The 23246-nt window shown below is 44.8% G+C and overlaps 1 protein-coding gene across 1 annotated transcript; it reads right to left on the bottom strand.

The window, feature by feature from the left end:
* Positions 1 to 16072: 16072 nt before the first annotated feature.
* On the bottom strand, positions 16073 to 19040 carry CCN1 (cellular communication network factor 1). The gene is made up of 5 exons (XM_033225465.1): positions 18737 to 19040; positions 18205 to 18418; positions 17498 to 17854; positions 17156 to 17364; positions 16073 to 17040 (listed from the first exon to the last, which is right to left on the bottom strand). Exons 1-5 carry the CDS (start codon positions 18797 to 18799, stop codon positions 16738 to 16740), a joined length of 1146 nt encoding a protein of 381 aa, XP_033081356.1. The 5' UTR covers positions 18800 to 19040; the 3' UTR covers positions 16073 to 16737.
* Between the last annotated feature and the right edge of the window lie 4206 nt (positions 19041 to 23246).

Below are 23246 nucleotides of genomic sequence, written 5' to 3'. Positions count from 1 at the left end.
AGACATTAAAAGCGACCATGGGAATTAAATACATTCTTAGGAGCATATACAAACACCTGAAATGTTTTAGACCAAGTGTATTGACATAATAATATAATCCAAATTCTTCAATTATTATTATTAATATGGCACATAGAGACTATGAATTGCTTTATCATTCTTGCCCATACAGAATGTTAAGACACTTGCTGTTTACACCTTTTATGACATTCAGTTCGTCTGCAAGTGTAGCTATAATAGTTCTTTTGCACCTGGGGAATAGGCGAGGTTTAAGGACCCAGAGTGGAGTTGCTTCTGTGACCTTTTGTTTACCTGTCACATTGCCCAGCCTTTAAAATCCTGGATGAGAAAGCTGTGCACAGCTAGTCGTAAGCAGGAACACTACTCCAGGAGGAACCGGAAGCTGTTAAGGAGCTGGCCTCCTGCAGGAATCTGACCTGTGGCACAAACACAAGAGCATCAGGTGGCAGTAACCAAGTCATCCAGGCTTCCTCTCTCTGGGTGTTTTGCCTTTGCTGCCGGGTCCAAGGAGTCAATTGGGGCTGCCTTGGGTGACTTACCAGTGGGTCAGGCCCAGGCTAGGTCCTGTCAGCCTGAGACCAACCTGTCATATTGAGGCTGCTCTGTGGGAGTGGCAGTCTGCTCTCTTGTCCCCAGATGATGTGGTGTCCTGTCTGCACTCAGCTGTGTCCAGCTTGTATCTGATGGTGCCAGTGCTAATTCACCCTCTGCTGGCTGGCAGCTCTTATTCACTGTGGAGATGGGGGATTTCCAAAGATACCTCCCATGGAAGAGACAGACCTGTCCCTATCACCGGGGCACATCTCCCATCTCCCATAGATCCCTGTTGTTTGCTTTTTCTCTTATTAGCTATAAAAAACAAAATGCAAAATGGCTGTTACTACTCAGGTCTTGCATGAGGCTATACATTTGCTGACTTTGAGAGTACCCCAAGGCTTCCAATATGGTGGTGTTTTCCACTTCTGGAGTTAACCCCAAATAGCAAACTCTTATTCATCCTTCCAGAACCACTTCGAATGTTTTGTCTTCTGCGAAGCTTTCTCTGACTACCCTCTATGCTCCCATATTACCAGGTTCTCTTGCACTGTTATGGTGTACCAGGATTATTTTTATACATGGACATTTCTGCTAGGTGTGACATCCTTGAGGCTAGGGACAATGTCTTCTTATTTCTTTGGCCACCTCGTCTGGCTGACCCGTGGCCTGTCATGCACTATACACTCAACAAATGATAGGTAAATGAATGAAAGAATTATACTTCTGCCAAATATTTGTTCGTTCATTCATTCACATCTCAGGAAGTACTTTCTTCTCCTTTGGAAGTAGCCATTGTTGTATTATTTATAAAGTCAATAGGCAAAAAAAAAGACCCAAGTGTATCAGTTAGGATAGTTTTGGCTGCCAAGTAACAGCTTGACAAAAATAGTTTAACCAGTGGGGAGTTTATTATCCACCAAACAAGAGGTCTGGATGGCAGCTGGGCCCAAGACCAGGTAATCCAGCAGCTCAAGGATCTCTTTAGGGACCCCGAGGCTTTTCCCTTTCTGCTCCACTGTCTCCGGTGTGTCAGTCATGTCTCCTTCCTGGCTCAAGAAAGGCAATGTTCAGCAAAGAAGGAATTTCTTCTACTGATCTCTTTTTATTATCAAGGATTTCCTTTCTCAGATGTTTCTCTCCCCACAGAAGATTTCTCCATCAGTATCATTGATCAATAATGAGTTACAACCCATCACTGAAAACGAAATGAGATCATCATGCCAGTCCTGATATAATCCTTTGGCTGAGGGTGGAGACAGGGGATTGCTTCCCAGAACACATGGGAGGAAGAACACCCAGACAAATCTGAGGCTTTGCTGATGAGGAGTCAAGGAGATGGGGTATGACTTTTGGGTGGGCACACCAGGTACAGCATTTAAATAACTATGGCACTTCAATAATGGAATGAAAGTCTATGAAACCATTACAAAGATTGAGGAAAAACTACATGGATCAACATTAAATGCCTTTCAAGGTATAATAAATGCAAAGCTATATGTGTATTCTAATCTTATTTATTTATTAATTATTTATTAGTAAATGGCAAGTGGACACATCCCCAAATCTGTAAGAATATACACTATGTGCTTAAAAGTGGCTCTCCATGCTGTGTGTGTGTGTGTGTGTATGAGAGAGAGAGATAGAGAAAGAAGGGGGACTTAGCAGGAAGCTTCTTTTTTGACATTCTGCATTTCTTATAATACTGAATCTGTATAAGCATGCCTGCTTTTAAAGGGAAACCAGCAACAACAAAACTCAAACATTAAAGAGAACATCTTAAATGGCCAAGTCTCATCTTAAATGTAAGAGGTCAACTCAAGACATGGGCTCTTTTCCAAGAACAAACTAATTTGGAGGATGAGAAGAACCTGTCTGAAAGTTTCCCTTAGGAGCCCAGAATGTAAACTCACACTGTGGATGAGCTCCTTTATTTTAACCAGCAAATGCTCTTAACAGAAGAGCTGAGTTTTCACCACTCAGATCATTCTCCGTTTCCTGGAGAAAGGTGTCACCTCTGGTATGGGAAGTTGGTGGTGCTGATTCACCTCTAGGAAATCCATGGGCGGAAATCTTCCCAGGAGCCCGGTTGATACCAAGAACCTGTCTCCTAGACAGACCTCCCTGTGACCCAGCTGCCTTCCTGTGCCCCAAATACCTTTGTCAGAGAGAAAGTCAGAGAATAAATCCTCTGGGGTCAATCTTTTACTTCATAAGTGGCTAACTAACTATAACTACTTAGGCAAGTATTCCATCTCTCGGGAGTTCATTGAATGCCTCTGCAAATGTAAGTATTATTTATTTGATAGCACTCGAAAAAAGGACTTTGAATCATTAAAAAAATTTTAGAGCGAACCCCCTGACTATCTGCAGCAATGCCCTGGGAAGTCTCTTTGGTTACCATAAAAATAGATGGTTAAATTCAGCAGACGTTCAGGATGCAGTGTATATCTTTGATTAACTTATCCGGTGTCAGTTGGAAAATGTGACATGGTATTATAAATGGAATAAGTACACTTCTCCACAAAAATACACAGACTGGAATTGTAGAAGGAAGTGGGGCTGGTCGCGGGGGGGCATGTTTACAGCAGCATGGTGACTTGAGATGGTCTCTATTCTTTCCTGAATTTATAACAGCATTTCCATGCCTAAAATTATTCTTCTAAGTACTTCCACAGTAAAAGGTTTGGTCCAGGTTATGCTTTCTTTAGAAAGAATCTGAATTTTTAAAGACCATCTCTTCCTGCCCTTTAACTCCCCTGACCACATGTGTGCATGTGCACATGCACGCGCGCGTGCGCGCACACACACACACACACACAACTGTTCTCTATCAATATCTCCTTCTTTTTTTTTGAGGCAGAGTCTCCCTCTGTCACCCAGACTGGAATGCAGTGGTGTGATCTCTGCTTACTGCAACCTCTGCCTCCCGGATTCAAGGGATTCTCCTGTCTCAGCCTCCTGAGTAGCTGAGATTACAAGTGCCTGCCACCATGCCCGGTTAATTTTTTTGTATTTTTAGTAGACAAGGTTCCACCATGTTGCCCAGGCTGTTTTTGAACTCCTGAACTCAAATGATCCGCCCCCCTCGGCCTCCCAAAGTACCAGGATTACAGGCGTGAGCCACCACGCCCAGCCTGTTCTACATCAGTCTCTATGTTGGTGAACTGCAGAGCACCCATTCTCAGGAGAGAGCTGCAACTCAGCTTCTACCATGTAGAAATTGCTCATATGTATAAATTTTTCAACGGAAGCTAGAAATTTTACTTAAAAAAAAAAAAAACCCTCCCAATTTTCAAACATTGACAACAAACCAGTTTGTGTGTGTGTGTGTGTGTCTGTGTGTGTGTGTGTGACAGGGTCTCACTTTGTCACCCAAGCTGGAGTGTACTAGTATGAATCTTTTTCACTACAACCTCAACCTTCTGGGCTCAAGTCATTCTCCTGCCTCAGACTCCATGTCACTGCGACCACAGGCATTCACCACAATGCCTGGCTATTTTTTACATTTTTTTGTAGAGACAGAGTCTCACTTTGTTGCCCAGGCTGCTCATGAACTCCTGGGCTCAAAAGGTCCTCCTAAAGTGCTGGTATTACAGGCATGAGCTACTGGGCCCAGCCCGATCAAGTTTTGTAAATGCCATGTAGGCCGAACAAAACATGTCTATTTGTCAGATTCTAGTGGGACCACTAGCCTTGGACTTCTGCCCTGGGGCAATGTAGAACAAACTTGTTCTGTCTTCTCCAAAGGAGATCTAGAGGTGCTGTAAGGTAGCTCTCAAATTCCTTTCAATCTATTCTTACTTGGTACTCTCTCATTGACAAAACTTCAGGGAGTTTAAAATATGGTGGGGGACTGGACAATCACAGTGGGGTGATAGCGTTGCTACAATGGAGATTCGTATGAAAGGACAGAGAAAGGATCACTAATTGTGCAAGTGCTGGGCTGTAGCCTGCCATGTCCATGCAGATTTGGAGAGGGCCCTTCTCTAGAGCTCTTAGGAGGCTCTCCCTACCGTCTCCTACCCCACAGCCATCCTGACTGAGAGGTGGGTAGATCCTGCTGTTCTGCATGAAGCTTGAGGTCAGTGGCCCAGGAGCCTTTTTGAGGTATCCCCTGAATCTAGTCAATGCAAAACATATGCTAAAGCCCTTCCCACACACCTGGGCACAATGACAAGCCTGGGGAACTCAAGGTATAATTCAGTAAAACTTCTGCTTTCCTGACTCTCCTCAAATTTATTCTAGTTTAGAGAGTGGGCAAGAATTTCTTCCTCTGAAAATGTTCAACTAAATGGGTACTTTGATGGTTAGTTTTATATGTCAACTTGACTAGGCTATGGTGCCCATTTGTTTGGGCAAATACCAGTCTAGATATTGCTGTGATGGTATTTTTCACATGTAATGAACATTTGAATCAGTAGACTTTGAGTAAAGCAAAGCATCCTTCCATAGCAGGGTGGCCATCATGTATTCAACTGAAGGCATTAAGAGCAAAAACTGAGGTTTTCCGAAGGAGAAAGAATCTGACTTCAAGATTACACCATAGAAACCATGTCTGAGTTTCCAATCCACCTGGCCTGATCTGCAGATTTAACTCCAACCTGAATTCCAGCCTGCTGGCTTGCCCCAAAGATTTTGGACTTGCCAGCCCCCACAACTGCATAAGCCAATTCCTTAAACTCTCTCTCTCTCTCTCTCTCTCTCTTTCTCTCTCTCTCTCTCTCTCTCTCACTTCTGTTTCTCCAGAGAACCCTAATACAGGTACACTTTTCATGATATTTCTAAACCCAAAGCAAAAACACAAACTATTTCAAATACAAATGGCCTTTCAGACTGCAAACCCAGGTGGCACAGCTGTCTTTGATTTCTCTTTATGGCTGAAATGGAAAACGTATCACTGGTTATTTCAGAAATTTTCAACCTGTTAACCAAGGCTTTTGAATAGTTTCCAATCTATTTATCTTTAAAAAACAGCTGAAGTGACAACTCCTCCCTCCAGGAAACTCTCTTTGATCCCAGAACCAGGCATTTGGTGACTCTCCTCCAGCCTCCTCTGTGCTTATTAGACTTGTTACAGCATATTTTTGGATATGTAGTATAGACTGCCAGGTGTCCCCCAGCACCTGTTCTCCCTTTTGTAGTAGCAGGATCTCTAATTTTCAGGTAAGTACGTAGCAACCTAGAGTAAAAACTGCATTTCCTACCCTTCCCTGCAGCTAAACGAGGCCACGTGCCATGAAGCAAACTAGGGAACAGAGACCATGCATGGTGAAGCAACAAAATAGCAGAGGCTATTTTGGCCTCAAACAATCCTCCTGCCTCAGCCTCCCAAATTGTTGGGATTACAGTCATGAGCCACCATGCCCACCTCTTAAGCCATTATGATTTGGGTTTTCTGTTACTTGCAGCTGAACCTAATCTCAATTCAATTTTGCTTATGTATATGCCTCCCTTACCGCAAAATAAAGGAACTACGCTTCTTTAACTACTGCATAGCACTATGCCTGGAATATAGAGGTGCCAGATAAGGGTCTAGTGACTGAGTGTATGAATGCAAGAAAATAATGAAAGAATGGTTAGCAGTTGGCTAGGAAAAAGTCCAAGGTGAAGTAGAAGGAAGACATTGTGCCCGTGAGTGGGTGCCTTCTAATTTAGCTTCAGCATATGATGACATTTGTTCTATAAATTAATGAGCATCTACTTTATGCTGAGCACAGTGTAAAGCAATTTTTTTTTTTTTTTTTTTGAGACAGAGTCTTGCTCTGTCACCAGGCTGGAGTGCAGTGGCACGATCTTGGCTCACTGCAACCTCCACCTGTGGGGTTCAAGCAATTCTCGTGCCTCAGTCTCTCAAGTAGCTGGGATTACAGGCACACACCACCATGCCTAGCTAATTTTTGTATTTTTAGTAGAGAGGGGGTTTCACCATGTTGGCCAGGAAAACTTCTGCTCCCATTCTTGAAGGGAGAGATGTAAGAAATAAACAAGAAAATATCAGATAGCGCTAAGTGCTATGAGGAACATATAACTTTTAAATTTTATTTTCAATTTTTGTGGGTATATGAAAGGTGTATATACTTATGGATTACATGAGATATTTTGATACAGGCATGCAATGCATAATAATCACATCAGGATGAATTAAGTATTCATTACCTCAAGCATTTATCCTTTGTGTTACAAATAATCCAATTATACTCTTTTAGTTATTTTAAAATGTATACCTAAATTATTTTTTACTAGAGTCACCCCATTGTGCTAGTAAATACTAGGTCTTATTTGTTCTATTTTTTTGTACCTGTTAACCATCCCCACATCCTCAACCCTCCAATACCCTTTCCAACCTCTGGTAACCATCCTTCTACTCCCTGTCTCCATGAGTTCAATTGCTTTAAATTTTAGCTTCCAGAAATAAGTGAGAACATGCAAAGTTTGACTTCCTGTGCCTGGCTTATTTTGCTTAACATACAAACCTTCAGTTCCATCCATGTTGTTGCAAATTACAGAATCTTATTTTTTCTTATGACTGAATAGAACTTCATTATGTATAAGTACCACTTTTTCCTTGATACATTCATCTGTTGATGGACACTTAGGTTGCATCCAAATCTTGGCTATTGTGAACAGTTCTGCAATAAACATGGAAATGAATATATGATTTCCTTTCTTTGGGGTATAAATGTCTATTAGGTATATTTGGTCTATAGTAGAGATTAAGTCCAATATTTCTGTGTTGATTTTCTGTCTGGAAGATCTATTCAATGCTGAAAGTGGGGTGTCAAAGTCTCCAACTTGTGTTGTATTGAAGTCTATTTCATTCTTTAGCCCTAATAATATTGGCTTTATATATCTGGGTGGTCCAGTGTTGGGTGCATATATGTTGACAATTGTTATAATATATTCTCTTGCTGAATTGACCCCATTATTATTATTGAATGACCTTCTTTGTCTCTTCTTATAGTTTTTGTCTAGAAATCTATTTTGTCTGATATAAGTATGGCTATTCTTTTTTGGTTTCCATTGGCATGGAATATCTTTTTCCATCCCTTTATTTTCAGTCTACTTGTGTCTTTATAGGTGAAGTGTGTTTCTTGTAGGCAACAGTTCCTTGGGTCTTGGTTTTTTTATTCATTTGGTCACTTTATGTCTTTTTATTGGAGAATTTAGTTCATTTATATTCACCATTATTACTGATAAGTAAGCACTTACTCTTGCTATTTTGTGATTTGTTTTCTGGTTGTTTTGTCATCTTCTCTTCCTTCTTTCCTAACTTGTAGTGAAGATAATTTTGTCTCGTGGTATGGTTTAATTTCTTCTTATTTTATGTGTATCTGTTGTATGTTTTTTGACCTCCAATTACCATGAGGTCTGCAAATACTATCCTATAACCCATTATTTTAAGCTGATAATATCTTAGCACTGCTTATGTAAACAAACAAGCAAAAAGAAAACTAATAAAAACTGTACACTTCAACTCCAAGCTTTTTTGTTGTTTCCATTTATATTTTATTGTACTGTCTTAAAAGATTGTTGTAGTTATTATTATTATTTATTTATTTGAGATGGAGTCTCACTTTGTTACCCAGGCTGGAGTGCAGTGGCATGATCTCAGCTCACTGCAACCTCCACCTCCCAGATTCAAGCAATTCTCCTGCCTCAGCCTCCCAAGTACTTGGGACTACAGGCATGCACCACCCCACCCAGCTAATTTTTGTATTTTTAGTAGAGACAGGGTGTCACCATGTTGTTCAGGCTGGTCTCAAACTCCTGACCTCAGGTGATCCACCTGCCTCAGCCTCCCAAAGTACTGGGATTACAGGCATGAGCCATCATACATGGCCTAGTTATTATTTTTGATTGGTTCATCTTTTATTCTTTCTAATTAACTTAAAAGTGGTTTACACACCACAGTTAAACTGTTATAATAGTCTGTGTTTTTCCTGTGTACTTACTATTCTCAGTGAGTTTCGTACCTTCAGATGATGTCTTATTACTCATTAACATTCTTTTCTTTCTGATTGAAGTACCCCCTTTAACATTTTTTGCAGGGTAGGTCTGGTGTTGATGAAATCCCTCAGCTTTTATCTGTCTGGGAAAGTATTTTTCCTTCATGTTTGAAGAATATTTTCACCAGATATACTATTCTAGGGTAAAAGTTTTTTTATCTTCAGCACTTGAAATATGTCATGCCACTCTCTCCTGACGTGTAAGGTTTGCACTGAAAAGTCTGTTGCCCAGCATATTGGAGCTCCATTTTATGTTATTTGTTTCTTTTCTCTTGCTGCCTTTAGGATTCTTTCTTTATCCTTGACCTTTGGGAATTTAATTCTTAAATGCCTTGAGGTAGTCTCCAGGTTAAATCTGCTTGTTGTTCTATGACCTTCTTGTACTTGAATATTGATATCTTTCTCTAGGATTAGGAAGTTCTCTGTTATTATCCCTTTGAATAAACTTTCTAGCCTATCTCTTTCTTTACTTCCTCTTTAAGGCTGATAACTCTTAGGTTTGCCCTTTTGATGCTATTTTCTGGATCTTGTAGGCATGCTCCATTCTTTTTTATTCTTTTTTCTTTGTCTTCTCTGACTATGTATTTTCAAATAGCATATTGTATTAGTCCATTTTCATGCTGCTGATAAAGACATACCCAAGACTGGGCAATTTGCAAAAGAAAGAGGTTTAGTGGACCTACAGTTCTACATGGCTGGGGAGGCCTCAGTCATGGTAGAAGGTGAAAGTCATGTCTCACATGGTGGCAGACAAGAGAAGAGAGTTTGTGCAAAGACACTCCCATTTTTAAAACCATCAGATCTCATGAGACTTACTCACTATCACAAGAACGACATAGGAAAGACCCACCCCCCTGATTCAATTAACTCCCACCAAGTCCCTCCCACAACATGTGGGAATTGTGGGAGCTACAAGATGAGATTTGAGTGGGGACACAGACCCAAAACATATCACATATATTCAAACTCACTAATTCTTTTTCTGCTTGATCAATTCTGCTATTAAGAGCCTCTGACACATTCTTTAGTATGTCAATTGCATTTTTCAACTCCAGAATTTCTGCTTGATTCTTTTTAATTATTTCAATCTCTTTGCTAAATTTACCTAATAGAATTCTGAATTTCTTCTTTGTATTATTTTGAATTTCCTCAAAACAGCTATTTTGAATTTTCTGTCTGAAAGGTCACATATCTCTGTTTCTCCAGCATTGGTCCCTGGTGACTTATTTAGTTTGTTTGGTGAGGTCATATTTTCCTGGATGGTCTTGATGCTTGTGGATGTTCAGCTGTGTCTGAGCATTGAAGAATTGGGTATTTGTTGTACTCTTCACAGTCTATGCTTGTTTGCACCTATCCTTCCTGGGAAGGCTTTCCAAGTATTCAAAAGGACTTGAGTGTTGTGATCTAAGCCATATCTGTATTAGGGGGCACCCCAAACCCAAGAATGCTGTGGTTCTTGCAGACTCATAGAGGTGCCACTTTGTTGGTCTTGGATAAGATCCAGATAATTCTCTGGGTTACAAGGCAGAGACTTTTGTTATCTTCCCTTACTTTCTCCCAAACAAATGGAGTCTCTCTCTCTGTGTGTGCTGAGCCACCTGGGGCTGGGGGTTAGGGTGACACAAACACCCCTGCAGCCACCACCTCTGGAGCTGTGCCAGATCAGACTTGAAGACAGCACAGCACTGGGTCTCACCCAAGGCCCCCTGTAACCACTACCTGGTACCATCTGTGTTGACTCAAAGCCCTAGGGCTCTACAATCAGCAGGTGGTGAAGCAGTCAGGTTTGTGTCCTTCCCTTCAGGGCAGCAAGTTCCCCCAGGCCTTGGGAAGGTCCAGAGATGCCACCCAGTATCTAGGAATTAGAGTCAACAACCCTAGAAGTCTATCTGGTGCTTTATACTACTGTGCCTAAGCTAGCACTCAAACCATGAGACACAGTCCTTCCCACTCTTCCATCCCCTTTTCAGAGGAAGAGGAGCCTCAGAGGAAGAGGAGCCTCATTCTGTAGCCACCACCACTACAGACCCAAGAGGAGTACTGCCAGGCTGCCACTGATATTCTTCTCAGGTGTAAGGGCTCTTCAGTCAGCGAATGGTGAATGGTGCCAGACATGGGATTCACCTTTCAGGCCAGTGGGCTCTCCTCTGGCTCAGGGCAGGTCCAGAAATGCCATTCAAGAGCCAAGACCTGGAATTGGGGCCCCAAGACCCCTCTTGGTGTTATACTCCACTGTGGCTGAGCTGGTACCTGTGATGCAGTACAAGGTCCCCTTTGCTTTTTCATCTGCTTTTCTCAAGCAGAAGGAGTCTCTCATCATAGTCACAATAGCTGGAAATGTGCTGAGTCTCACCTAAAGTCATCACGTCTCAAAGTCTCACCCAAGGCCCACAGCATACTATCTGGGTATCACTGCTGGTTATTCAGGTATCACTGCTGGTTATTCAGGGCCCAAGGGGTCTTTAGTCAGTGGGTGACAGGTCTTGCCAGTTCTGAGCCCTTACCTTGAAGGTAGCAGGTTCCCTTCTGGCCCAACATGTGTCTAGAAATGTGGTTGGCAAGCTAGAACTTGGAATGGGGACTTCACAACTCTGACCTGTGCCCTATCCCACTGTGACTGAGCTGGTATCCAAGATGCAAATAAAGTCCTCCTTATTCTTCCCTCTCTTCTCCTCAAGTGGGAGGAAGGGATCTCTTTTGGAGCCACAAGCTGTGCTACCTGGGTTTGGGGGAAGGGTGATGCAAGCTGTCCCTTAGCTGCCCCAACTAGTATCTCAGTCAGTCACATGCCCTTAAAATCCACCTGCTCTGAGCCCAGCTCAGTGCCAGAACTTGCAATCCTTACAGCCAAGACTGCCTTTTAAGTTTATTTACATCCCCAAGGCACTTCTGCCCATGGTAGTAAGGCTTGCCAGAACTCAAGCTCTGACCATTGGGATGGGTGGTTCTCCTCTGGCTAGGACTGGTCTGAATGCTCCCTCCATGGGTGGGCATCTCTGCTGTGACAGGGCAGCACTGCATTCCAGACAGTCTCCCAGTTGCTGCACTCTCCCTCTTCCAAGAGCACAGATTCTCTGCACCATGTGGCTGCTGCCAGGGAATGGGGGAGGGGTGGTGGCAGTGATTCAAGACTGTCTTTCCTACCCTCTTCAGTGCCTTTTTCAATGATATGAATGAAGTTAGAAGATGGTGAAGCAGCCAGCTTTGTGTCCTTCCCTTCAGGGCAGCAAGTTCCCCCAGGCCCTGGGAAGGTCCAGAGATGCCACCCAGGATCTAGGGACTAGAGTCAACAACCTTAGAAGTCTATCTGGTGTTTTATACTACTGTGCCTAAGCTAGCACAGGGTGCTAGTGCTCATCCTGAGTGCTCACCTGAATTCTGGTTCTTGTAAATGTTCTTTTTGTGTAGATAGTTGTTAAATTTGGTGTTCCTGCAAGGGGGATGATTGTTGGGGATTTTTATTCCACCTTTTTGCTCTGCCCCTTAAAAAACTTGGTGTAAGGAACTATTAATAATTTAGACTGGGTGGTGAGGAAAGATTGCTAAGAAGGTAGCATTTGTGCTGAGACCTACATGCCAAGAAGAAGCCTATGTCAGGGGAAGGGGCATTTGAGGCAGAGGAACGCTAATGCAAAGACCCTGCAGGGGAACTTGCTTGACTTCTTCAAATAAGAAGAAAAGGCAAGTGGAAGTATAGTGAATGAGGGTGAATGGTAAGAAGTAGGCATGGTCCAGGACCTAGGTGCCAAGTAAGAAGCTAAATCTCTACTTTGACAGCAGTGGGACACCATTGGAGCCTTTAAGCCAAGGATCCACATAGTCTGATTTACATTTTTAAAGGGTCAGTTTAAAAATGTAAAAGGGCAAGAATGGAAACCAATGATATTTTGGTTATCTGTTGCTATATAACAAACAAACCCAAAACTTATTTCTTTAAAATTGCCATATTAGTTTGCCCACTATTTTGTGGGTCAGGAACTATGGGAGGGACTTAGCTGGGCAGCTCATCTCTGGTTCACAAGACGTCAGCTGGGGTGACTGAGACTGGAGGATTCACTTCCAAGATGGTTTCTTCATGGACAGGTGTAATGCCCAAGTGCTCCTGGTCCTTTCTCTTTCTCCACATGGCAACTCATTCTCTAAGGCCTATCCATGTGGCTTCAGCTTCTCACAGTCTGCTGGTCTCAGAGTAGATGTACTTCTTACATGGAAGCTCATTTCTAAGAGAAAGGATGGAGGAACTCCTAGCCAGTAGTGCACATGGAACTGCTAACACATTGCATTGCTTCCTCCACATTCACAGGTCAAAGTAGTTAAAGAGCTCACCCAGATCCAAGAGGGTGGAGAAATAGACCCCACCTATTAATGGGGGAGCAACAGCATCACATTGCAGAAGGCCCATGGGGTAGGAGACATTGTTGCAGCCAACTTTGGAAAATACAATGTGCTATAAATGAGGAGGCTGTTCTGGTAATTCAGACAAGAGATGATGGTGGCTTCATCTAGAGGTTTGCTCTGGAGATGAGAAAGGGGTAGATTCAGAATATATGAACAGAAAATATGAGTATTTGTTAATTGTAGTTTATAAGATTACATGGATGAATATTGCCCACCACCCATGAAGTAAGTCACAGATATCTATTTGTAGGACAAATGGATTAGTCATGTTTCAGAATATGCTTTGGTTTAAAGCATCAGTTGTTTAGGGCAGGGAGTTACTGAGGCCTGGATACAGCTATACAGTGAGGCTAAAGTATGGACCTATAGACTCTGAGATCCAGGGATTGCTGTGTCCTGTAACCAAGTGTGATTTAGAAAGTAAAGGGGGGTCTAGCAACAGTACATTTTCAAAGGCTTCATGGAAACAAGTGCATTTGGTGACAGAAAGGCTTGAGCAGTTTTCAGTTCACACATTTGGTTACTTGAGGAGATAAAGTTTTTAAGGTATGAGAGCCAATGTACTGAAGTGGGTATATGAGAAGGGGTTTTTGGGGTTACAAAAATGCTGAAAGCTATTTTCCTACTTTAACATGAGGGAGTGAAACAGAAACTTGCCCAGAGTCACCTAGTGAATTCATGGCAGAGCTGGTGCTAAAAGACATGATTCCCTGGGATTCTTTCCACTGTACCACCTGCCATTCTGCCCAGAGCATAGCTTTGCTCTATACTGTGGTCATACTGAACCACTACTGTTGCTCAGCTGACTTTCAAATAGTGCCAGAAGGCTGCAAGAAGAGGTTGTGAACAAACCAAGTCTGTTCCCTCTGTTGGAAAACATAACTCTAAAATATGCTTTGCTAATTTTGACTCAGTTGCATCTCTTTGTGGAGCAGACAACACATATGTTCATATGAAAAAATAGTCATAATGAGACTACTTACTGTGCTGTTAAATGTCCCATAGAGTATTTCTTAAAATTCATGGAATGCCTCAGATTCTGAGATCACTCTTTCAGTTCTAAAATCTCTACCAAAAAACAGCTCAAGACCACCAGGATCTTTTGGATTGAAAAGCAAGAACAACCCAAGGTCTTTACTGTGCATGGGAAGGTACATATATATTATAATGAATATTTCTATATGTAACCTCTATTTCATATATGCAGATGCATAATTTGTGGTTTGTTTTCTCAATATTTAAAGTGGGCAGAGCTCCTTTCTGGATGTAGGTAAAACTTACATGTTCTAAATATCATAATTTTATTCTCCACTACTTTTAATTTCTTCAGTTTTTTTCTATAGTTAAACAAAAGACATAATTTGCTTGTATTCATCGTCTTTATTAATTGAACACACCTATTGTAAATGGAATTGGCACTTTCAATCACCCTCATTGTATTTACTAGAATGAGATTAATAACCCAAAGATTCAGTGTTTTCCCATACTAGGTTCTGTTTCACATTTGAGCTTATTTGGACAAATAGTACTTCCCTGCACGCTGAAAGGATCTATAAAATATTGCTCCTGGATCTCTGCATAAGAAGCGATTTGTTGGACTCCAGTGTTGGAGGGCAATACTTCAGGGTTGATGCTTGGGAATGTGTAAATCTTGCCTATGGATTTAGATGTCTGTTCAACAAGATTGCACCACAAAAACCTCACACCTTTATTATGTTTCACATGTTACATTGCACTGACAAGTTTAACTGCATCCACGACTGGGCCAGGTGGTGTTTAAATTCTCAAATACCTTAACATTTGAATGCCTCAGGCAAGAAAAACTGACTATTCAGAAGGCACAAGCTGTAATATTTCAGGCAAGTCAAAATCAGAAGTGAAGGCTTTTGGCCATAGATTTTACTAGTGCATTTATATTAACTTTTATGCATTTCCATAAGGCTTAAAAACCACTGCTTAGGCAGTATTTGTCTGTGGGTCTTCATTAAAGTAATGATATTATTTAATCTACTTGGAAAAATCCCTTCAGGATCCCAGCTGTCCCCCTCCATTCCTTTTAAACGCACTTTCTCTTCTGCCTAAAAATTCAAGTACTCTCTTAACTAAGTGCGGACTGAAACATTTCACTATGGATTTGAACAGGAGCCAACACTGATGATGAAAAGAAAACTTCTCCCTGTAAAAGGTTTATTGTCAGTACTTTCTAAAGATGAAGATGCTTCTGAAACAGGCTACCAACATTTTCACAAACCTTGACACAACCTTCTCAACCTCTCCTAGACCTATGATTTGGGTCCCTTTCTTTCAGGAATGCTATGGACCTTTGACCTTCTGAATAACCAACTCTACATAACTGCTCCCTCCCCCATCAATATAACTTATATTATAAAAAGGAAAGGGGGATGGGGTAGCTTGGCCCTCACGCTATTGGAAAAGTACTTGAAATTCCTTGCATTCCTTTGCATTTAACAGCATGTTTACCTAATCACCGGCTTATTAGGATTAACACAAGTCATGCTTCAAGCTCATTTAGTGAAAACAAACTGACTCCTATAGACTCAGATTTTTCCTGATAACAGCCAAGGGTAAATTTCTAAGTAGTTCTCCTAATTTTTAGGAACGGTATTGGGAAAATATAAAGTTACAAACAAGCGAGTCTTTAGAATACATTAATTATATTCAGTCTAGCCCATGGATCTGGATGTGGGCTGCCTGAGTTATGGACTACCCCTTTTCATTAAAGGGTTTCTCTACTAAAGTGACATGCCCACTAACCTGGTGATTAAAATAATAAATTATTATAGCCATCTCGCAGAGTGATGGAGACCCTTAGGCTTTACATTCTGATGAAGATACAGCGCTATTTTCTTAAATTACAAATTTAGCTTCAGAATCTTTCTTGTGCTTCATACAAGGTCATGTTCAATACATGTTTTTTAAACATTATATGCAAAGACTTTACTGAAGATATAAAAGCAATCGTTATCTTATTTTAATAGCTTAATTCACTGCTGTATCCCAATAAGTCCTGTTTGAATAGAGTACTTGAGCTAGGCTGTTCCCAGTGACTTTGGAGCACCTCTAAAAATACTGAATGGCATACACTCAGATATTAGGTAAATATTTCTTTATTAAATGGTTAATTTTATAAATAAAATCTTTTCACTGAATATAAAATTAAAATCATTTACAAATTATTCCAGTATTACATTTCCCCTCCCTCCCAAAAGCTACATTTTGATAAATAAAAACATTCAGTCTTAAAACACCTGATTTCTGTTTGCAGTTTAGAGTGCAGATAGCTGCCTCTCACAGACACTCATGGAGTGTCCCCCTTCAGGAAGGGATGGAATGCCCTCCCATTTACTTTTGTCAAAGAACGAATAAAAGCTTTATACTGTCCAACTAATCTTATTATCCCTTTTACGACTGTAGAACCCCAAAAGGAAAAAAGCCTAGAGAAAATATGCTTAGCAAATAATTTACAAACAGAAAACAGAAAGTCATCAACACCACAAGCTCCAAAATGAAGCAGTAACATGTGCTCCAATACTATGAAGCAAAGTATTCTCCAATCGTGGCTGCATTAGTGTCCATCTGCACCAGCACCCTTGGCAGTTTTGAAATACCTTAATGCTCCTCAAGAATGAGCAAGGAATCCCTTCTACAATGAGTCCCATCACCCACACCGCCCCCACCCATTTTCTCCATGATTCTGATTCTGACACTCTTCTCCCTTGTTTGTCTAGGTGTGCCCTGGAAACCCAGGTAGCATTTAGTCCCTAAATTTGTGAATATCATTGAACAGCCTGTAGAAGGGAAATGCTGCTTCATTGGCATGCGGGCAGTTGTAGTTGCATTTGCAGGACTGGATCATCATGACGTTCTTGGAAAATGTCTCCCCATCTTCACAGCGGAACCGCATCTTCACAGTCCTGGTCAGCTGGGGCGTGCAGCATCGGCCGTCCACGCAGGAACCGCAGTACTTCGGCCGGTATTTCTTCACACTCGAACATCCAGCGTAAGTAAACCTAACTGGTTCGGGGGATTTCTTGGTCTTGCTGCATTTCTTGCCCTTCTGTAAGAGACAGGAGAGAAGAAAAGTTAGGGGTGATATTTCTCTTTCTTCAAAAAGAGATTCACATCCCACCCACCTGCCAGGCAACAGTCTACACATCCCTGAAGGAACTTACTTTCAGGCTGCTGTACACTGGCTGTCCACAAGGCCGCACCTCACAAATCCGAGTTTCTTTCACAAGGCGGCACTCGGGGTTGTCATTGGTAACTCGTGTGGAGATACCAGTTCCACAGGTCTTTGAGCACTGGGACCATGAAGTTGTTTGAACAATACATTTCTGGCCATGTAAAGGGTTGTATAGGATGCGAGGCTCCATTCCAAAAACTAGAGAGAGAAATAAGAGGGAAGACTTCTCAGAGGCATACCCACACAAACAGGCTCAAGTACTCATTTCTGCAAAGCTTCAGACCAGAAATGCATCTCAGTACAGTGTCTGAAGGGCTCAGTCTCCACTTACCAGGGAGCCGCTTCAGTGAGCTGCCTTTTCCAACTGCAATCAATTCATTGTTTCTCGTCAACTCCACCTCCGAGGCATCGAATCCCAGCTCCTTGCCAAGGAGACCCTCCTGGTCGTCCATGGGGTCCTTGACACTATCCTCGTCACAGACCCACTCCTCGCAGCACTGCCCGGTAACTTTGACCAGCCGGGGGTTGGGACAGCCCAAGTTGGGGAGAGACAGTTCTTGGGGACACAGAGGAATGCAGCCCACGGCGCCATCAATACATGTGCACTGATGTTTACAGTTGGGCTGGAAACTTTCCCCGTTTTGGTAGATTCTGGAGTTATATTCACAGGGTCTGCCCTCTGACTGAGCTGCAAAGATCACCAAAAGAGAAAGGTAGAAGGGGATAAAGTTAAGATTCCAAACCACCGCCTGAAACTCATACATATTTTCTGCTGTTAAATTCAATTTATGGTAAAGTTCCCTACAATTCCCCGGAGACTCTAGACCAGAACAATAAGTTAGTCAGGAATCACTTTTCCGTATGCGCTTTCGTTGGGCCCAGACACACTGAATTGCATTCCAGACTGCTGAAATCATGTGCCTTTCTGCCAAGCTACCAACAACAAAGCATCACCATACATGGTCTCAAAATTACTAAACTTCTGGACTATGGGGACTAGTATTTTTTTTTAAAGGGGCCAAACCACAAGCATCTTACCTCTGCAGATCCCCTTCAGAGCGGTGGAGCTGGCGCCGAAGTTGCATTCCAGCCCCTTGGTGTGGTCGCAAGGCTGCGTTTTGCTGCAGTCCTCGTTGAGCTGCTTGGCGCAGACCTTACAGCAGCCGCAGCCGTCCCGGACCAGCCCAACTCCCGGCGCGCACTTGGGCGCCTCCAGGGGGCAGTGGCAGGCGGCGGGGCAGGTGGAGAGCGCCTGGAAGGGGGAGAAGAAACGCGTGAAACGCGGCGCGGTGCGCAGGAGGGGCGCCGCGGCTGCTGCAGGAAAGGACGGGGGTCTCCGACCCTGTCGACGGGGAGCCTCTGACTTCGTCCAGCCGGGCCACCCCGGGAGGCTGCTCCCACCAAGAGGTCCCGACACGTCTTCGGAGGAAGGAGAGTGCTTAAAGAAACGGCTACCCGCAAACGGCCGCGAACTTTTTATTTTATGTTTTCCTGCTGTGGGCAATCTGGGACCAGGGAAAGGGACTGAGAGCGGACGGGGAATCGGTGGCAAAAGGAGAGTCCAACTCACCAGTCTGATCAGGTGGAGAAGGGTGACGGCTAAGGCAAGCGCCCTGGCGATGCGGGAGCTCATTGTGGCGCGCAGGAGTAGCCCGGGGCGAGCGCGGCAACGAAGACGCCAACAAGCTGGTGCGCAGCGGCCAGGCCGTGCGCAGCGGGGTCGGGGTGGCGGCTCGGTGGACCCGGTGGGCAGGGAGGCGAGGGCTGGGCGGCGGGCGGGCGTCTTTCGCTCGAGGTCCCGGCGGAGAAGACGCGGAGGGCGCGGACGCTGCTCAGGGGCGCTCTCTCTCGCGGTCTGCCCAGGCGCCCCGGAGCCCGCCTTTTATATGGGCCGGCGGAGGCGCCGCGTGTTGCAGTGACGTCGGCTCTGTCTGCGCGTTCCAGAATTCTCAAACATCTCAGGAATGTTAGTTGGCGCGGGCTGCTGCCAAGCGCCTCCCCTGGCTCCATTGCACCTTTGTGTGTGTGTGTGTGTGTGTGTGTGTCCCGTCAAGAAAACAGTTCGTTTTTTCCACCTTAAATTACTTCTGTTGGGAAGGGTTCTTTGGGGCGTGATGGTGGTGATGGTGGTTGGAGGGTCGTGAGGGGAGAGAGGGGCCAGTTCAGAACTTTGCCTGGACTGGGTGGGTGGGAGGACCTGAGAGGGAGGAACAAAAGTCGTTTTGTTTGGTGATGCGAGTTGACCGGGCACGGAAGCCCTCACCCGGGAAGGCAGTGAGCTGTTTGCTTGTTTACAGCGAAGGTGAGAGGCAAGTTATCTGTTGAAAGAGTAGAACGTGGAAGAGGAGTGTGTCTCCGAGCCAGTAATATTTGTGGACTTCAAAGAGGCGTGTTCAGAACAAGTCCCAAAGCTTTGGCATGATGTTTATTAGCAAAATTCAGTGAATTGCAAATTAATACCCACAGTGGCATTTATGAATGAAAAGGCGAGGGGGGTGCGGGGGGAAACTTCCCCATCGTCTGGCAAATTCCCAGGCAGAGGTCTCCCCCACTCCTCCAGCCCTCCCCTTTTTTGGATATGTTGTACTTGTTTGTTTTTGGAGGTTCCCACTTTAGTTCCAGCCCACTGCCTGGGTTGGAAGTCCGAGAGGAAACGAACGCGGGGAGTTCTCCGGGAGGCTGACTTACACTTCCTCACGGATGCAGGAGACTGGGTAAGCCCTGCCCGCCTGCTTCCGCGGGCAGGAGGCTATGCTAACCAAGCAGTCAGCCAGAAGTGCAGGGGACCACCGTGGAGTGCTTTGGCCTGAAATCATCACCTGCAAAGACCGCAAGGCCAAACCAGATTACAGTACCATTATGCCCTATGAATCTCTGGGAAAAGCAGATTCCTTCAAGCTGGACGTTTTGTGGGGTTTTTCACTCCTTTCCTAGGGACCACTGGAAGCCTCCCATTTTAAATGAATTGCAATGCCTTTCTCTCCAAATACAGAAAAGAGATTTAGGATGTAATATTTTGTAGTAAAAATGTCAGCAGATTTTAAGATCCTGTTCTACCTGCAACACACTCAGTAGAAGACCCCACCACAAGACAATTTACTTGAACATCACCAATACCATTAGTGTGATTGATAAACTTTCCCTGCAAGTTTCAAAAACTTTTTGCATAATTTTAATAAAAATGATGTGAGACTCATATGCTCTAGGATAACTACTTATCCTTTTTAATGTTTAGGGCTGTTCAGACTTCATAATTTAGCAGTCTTGTTTAAAAAGGCCCTTAATGTTAATGCTGACTTTCCTGATAAGCACAATGAGAAGCTGTCAGGATGAAAACACACTCCAGTAAAGAGAACTCTTGCAGGAAGGAGCTCAGCTTCATTCATTCCAAAGTGCCCTTTCATAAATGGAAGCAGCATTTGCTAGAGGGAGTGGGATTTCTAAAGCTCTGATGGAGGGTTAGGGTTGGGAGACTTTTCAAGACAATGGATTGTCAGGTGTTAGGCAAATACAGTGAGGAAAGTCTGGGCCCAACATGTACACAGGTTAATACATCAATTATTATTTACAAAACATTGTTTTTTCTGCCATTTCATTATTGTTTCCTTCTTAATGAAGTGATTGCGGGACGGGAGCGGGGAGAAGGGGTGTAGCCACAGTATGTGTTGAACAGAGGGCGATGGTAGAGAGAGAATGGAGAGGAGGATTCCTGGCTTCTGTTGTGGCGTCTTTTCTATTTGACTTCATGGTTGTAAGTATTTCCAGATGGTGAATCAGACACCAGACGTAACAATATTTCCATATTTGGGTATAGCAGTAGCCTGCGTTTTTAACATTTTTCTGCCTCTGTTATCCAACCACAAAGCATTCTTGACAGCTTCAAATGTTGTTAAATATAGATTTAACTTCTCGTCCCAGAGCAGGAAATTCTTTGGAATTCCTTGTTTTTCATGCAATCTGTCTATCATGATTTAAAATAAAAGCACAGTGGATCATCCAACTGGCCGTATATACCTTAATTGGAGGTTGGGGATGGGGGACGGCAGAGATCCAGTCTGCGGCACTGCGTTCAAACACAAGCCATTCCAGAGATTCCTTTAAACTCACATTAAAGTTTTCTAACAAGGGTGTGTGGGTTTGTTTCTGGACTTCAACTGGGGAATCCTGAGGATGAGTTTGCCCCAGAGGAGAAATTTAGAGAACCTTTCCGTCAGCTGCCCATTTAAAGCAGGGAGTGTGTTGTGCGATGGGGGTGGGAGGTTGGAGCAACAGGGCCAGGAGGTGTGGGAGTGGGAGACACTAGAGTAACCTATGTGCACAGCCTCTCCATATACCATGTGCTGATGCGCCTGCTAGTAATCGACGACATTAAGCAAGAGAAACAGCGGCTCCTCAAGTCCTGCCCAAAGACCGTCCAGAAACCCAAGCCTCCGGTCGCCTTCTCGCCGCCTCCGCTGGGAGCTGCAGATCAGTTCAAGTTGACGGACAGGAGGCGAAATGTGCAAATGTTTATGGGTAAGTGTTGCTTCGGGTGCTAATTCTGTATGGCTCTTTTGCTAGTTTCTCCTTCACCCTCCCCATACGGGTGCCCCCAGGAGGAAATAAACGGGCTGCCTTGTTTCCTTGGGTTGCAATCCACGGAGAACGGGCTGCTTGTCTTCTGCAGCTCCTGGCTACGGGCTGAGCGATGGGGACGTCTCTCACTCACTGTTGCCAGGGAATTTTAGGTTACCTAATGAAGGGCTCACTGTCTAGCGGCAACCGAGAATAATAACGGTAAATCTGGCGACTCCGGTTTCCTAGCCCTAGGAAGGCTCTCAGACTAGAGTGCATCAGAGTCACCTGGAGGGCTAGTTAATGGTTCCTGGGTCCTACCCCAGAGTAGTTACAGTTCTAACAGGTCCCCAGGTGATGGTGATGATGCTGGTCCGGAGATTACACCCTGAGAACCACTGCCCTGGACGACCGGAGTGCCTGTAGTAGAGGTGTGTGTGTCTTCAGAGATACTCGCCTGCACACCCAATCTCACAACTTCACTCTTCATGGCCACCTTAATGAACAGAACTTATGGTGTCGGCAAAAGACCAGCTTTAAAGTGGCGCCCCCGTACCATCCCATTTCTCTCCTCCACCCTTTCCCCGCCCCCATCCCCTTGGCATGATAGCCCGGAGCTCCCCAGGAAGCTAGGATCCTGGTGGCGGCGGCAGGAACTGGGTGGCCGACGCGCAGAGAGGGCGGTCGGCTCCAGGACCCCTGCGAAGGGAGCTGACAGGGTCTGCACGGCGGGAGGGCGCCGGACCCGAGGCATCCGGACGCGCCTGCCCGGCTGCTACCGCCGCCCCCTGCCGGCCACCCCGCCCGCGCGCCCACAGTCACAGCGGTTGCCAGGACTCGAGGTTTCCGGCGGCGCGCGGCGCAGGACGCTTCCAACCCCGGCCCATATTTGGTGAAAGTCTTTCAAGACTCCGTCATCCAGCTTTGGGGGGCAGTGGCGACGGCGGCGGCGGTCCTGCGACCCGGCTGGGCAGCCTTGCGACTGCCGCGTTCCTGAAAAGTGCACCGCGGCCGCCCGCGCCCAGGCCTCCCTCCGCGCGGGACCCCGGAGCGTTGCGGGCGGCGGGGTAGACCCGCTCATTTCGATCCCAATCCACCCCTCTGAGGACCGAAGTCCGCCCTGCCCTGCGTGGGAGGCTGGCGCGGAGGGCGCCGAAGCCCAATTGTGTCACTTTTCCCGTCCACCCCACTGTTGACTCGTCCTCCCAGCGGGGCAGCGAGTTGCCGTGCTGTGCCAGACATAGAGGGTGCGCCCGGCGCGAGGGTGTGGGGCTGTGTGTGTGGAGGGGGGTGTTCGGAGGATGGCGTTTGCGTGGACACCAAGCGCACCCGAGAGCGGGACGTGGAACCAATTCTGAGGAAAAGCCCCGAAGGGCCTGGATGCCATTATCCCCAGAAGGGACACATGGTAGAGCTGGCTCTTCGGTTTCTCCTGGCCTCCCACGACCCCTTCCTCTCTTCCTCCTCGAGAAGTTCCGCTTGTGGGGAGCCCTGGATAGGAAGTCCTGGCTCTGCCATCAGTAGCC

The sequence above is a fragment of the Trachypithecus francoisi genome, unplaced genomic scaffold, assembly GCF_009764315.1.
Source record: "Trachypithecus francoisi isolate TF-2019V2 unplaced genomic scaffold, Tfra_2.0 Lachesis_group12, whole genome shotgun sequence".
Classification (NCBI taxonomy): domain Eukaryota; kingdom Metazoa; phylum Chordata; class Mammalia; order Primates; family Cercopithecidae; genus Trachypithecus; species Trachypithecus francoisi.
The sequence above is the reverse complement of the archived record's forward strand: the minus strand, read 5'-3'. Positions and strand labels throughout refer to the sequence as shown.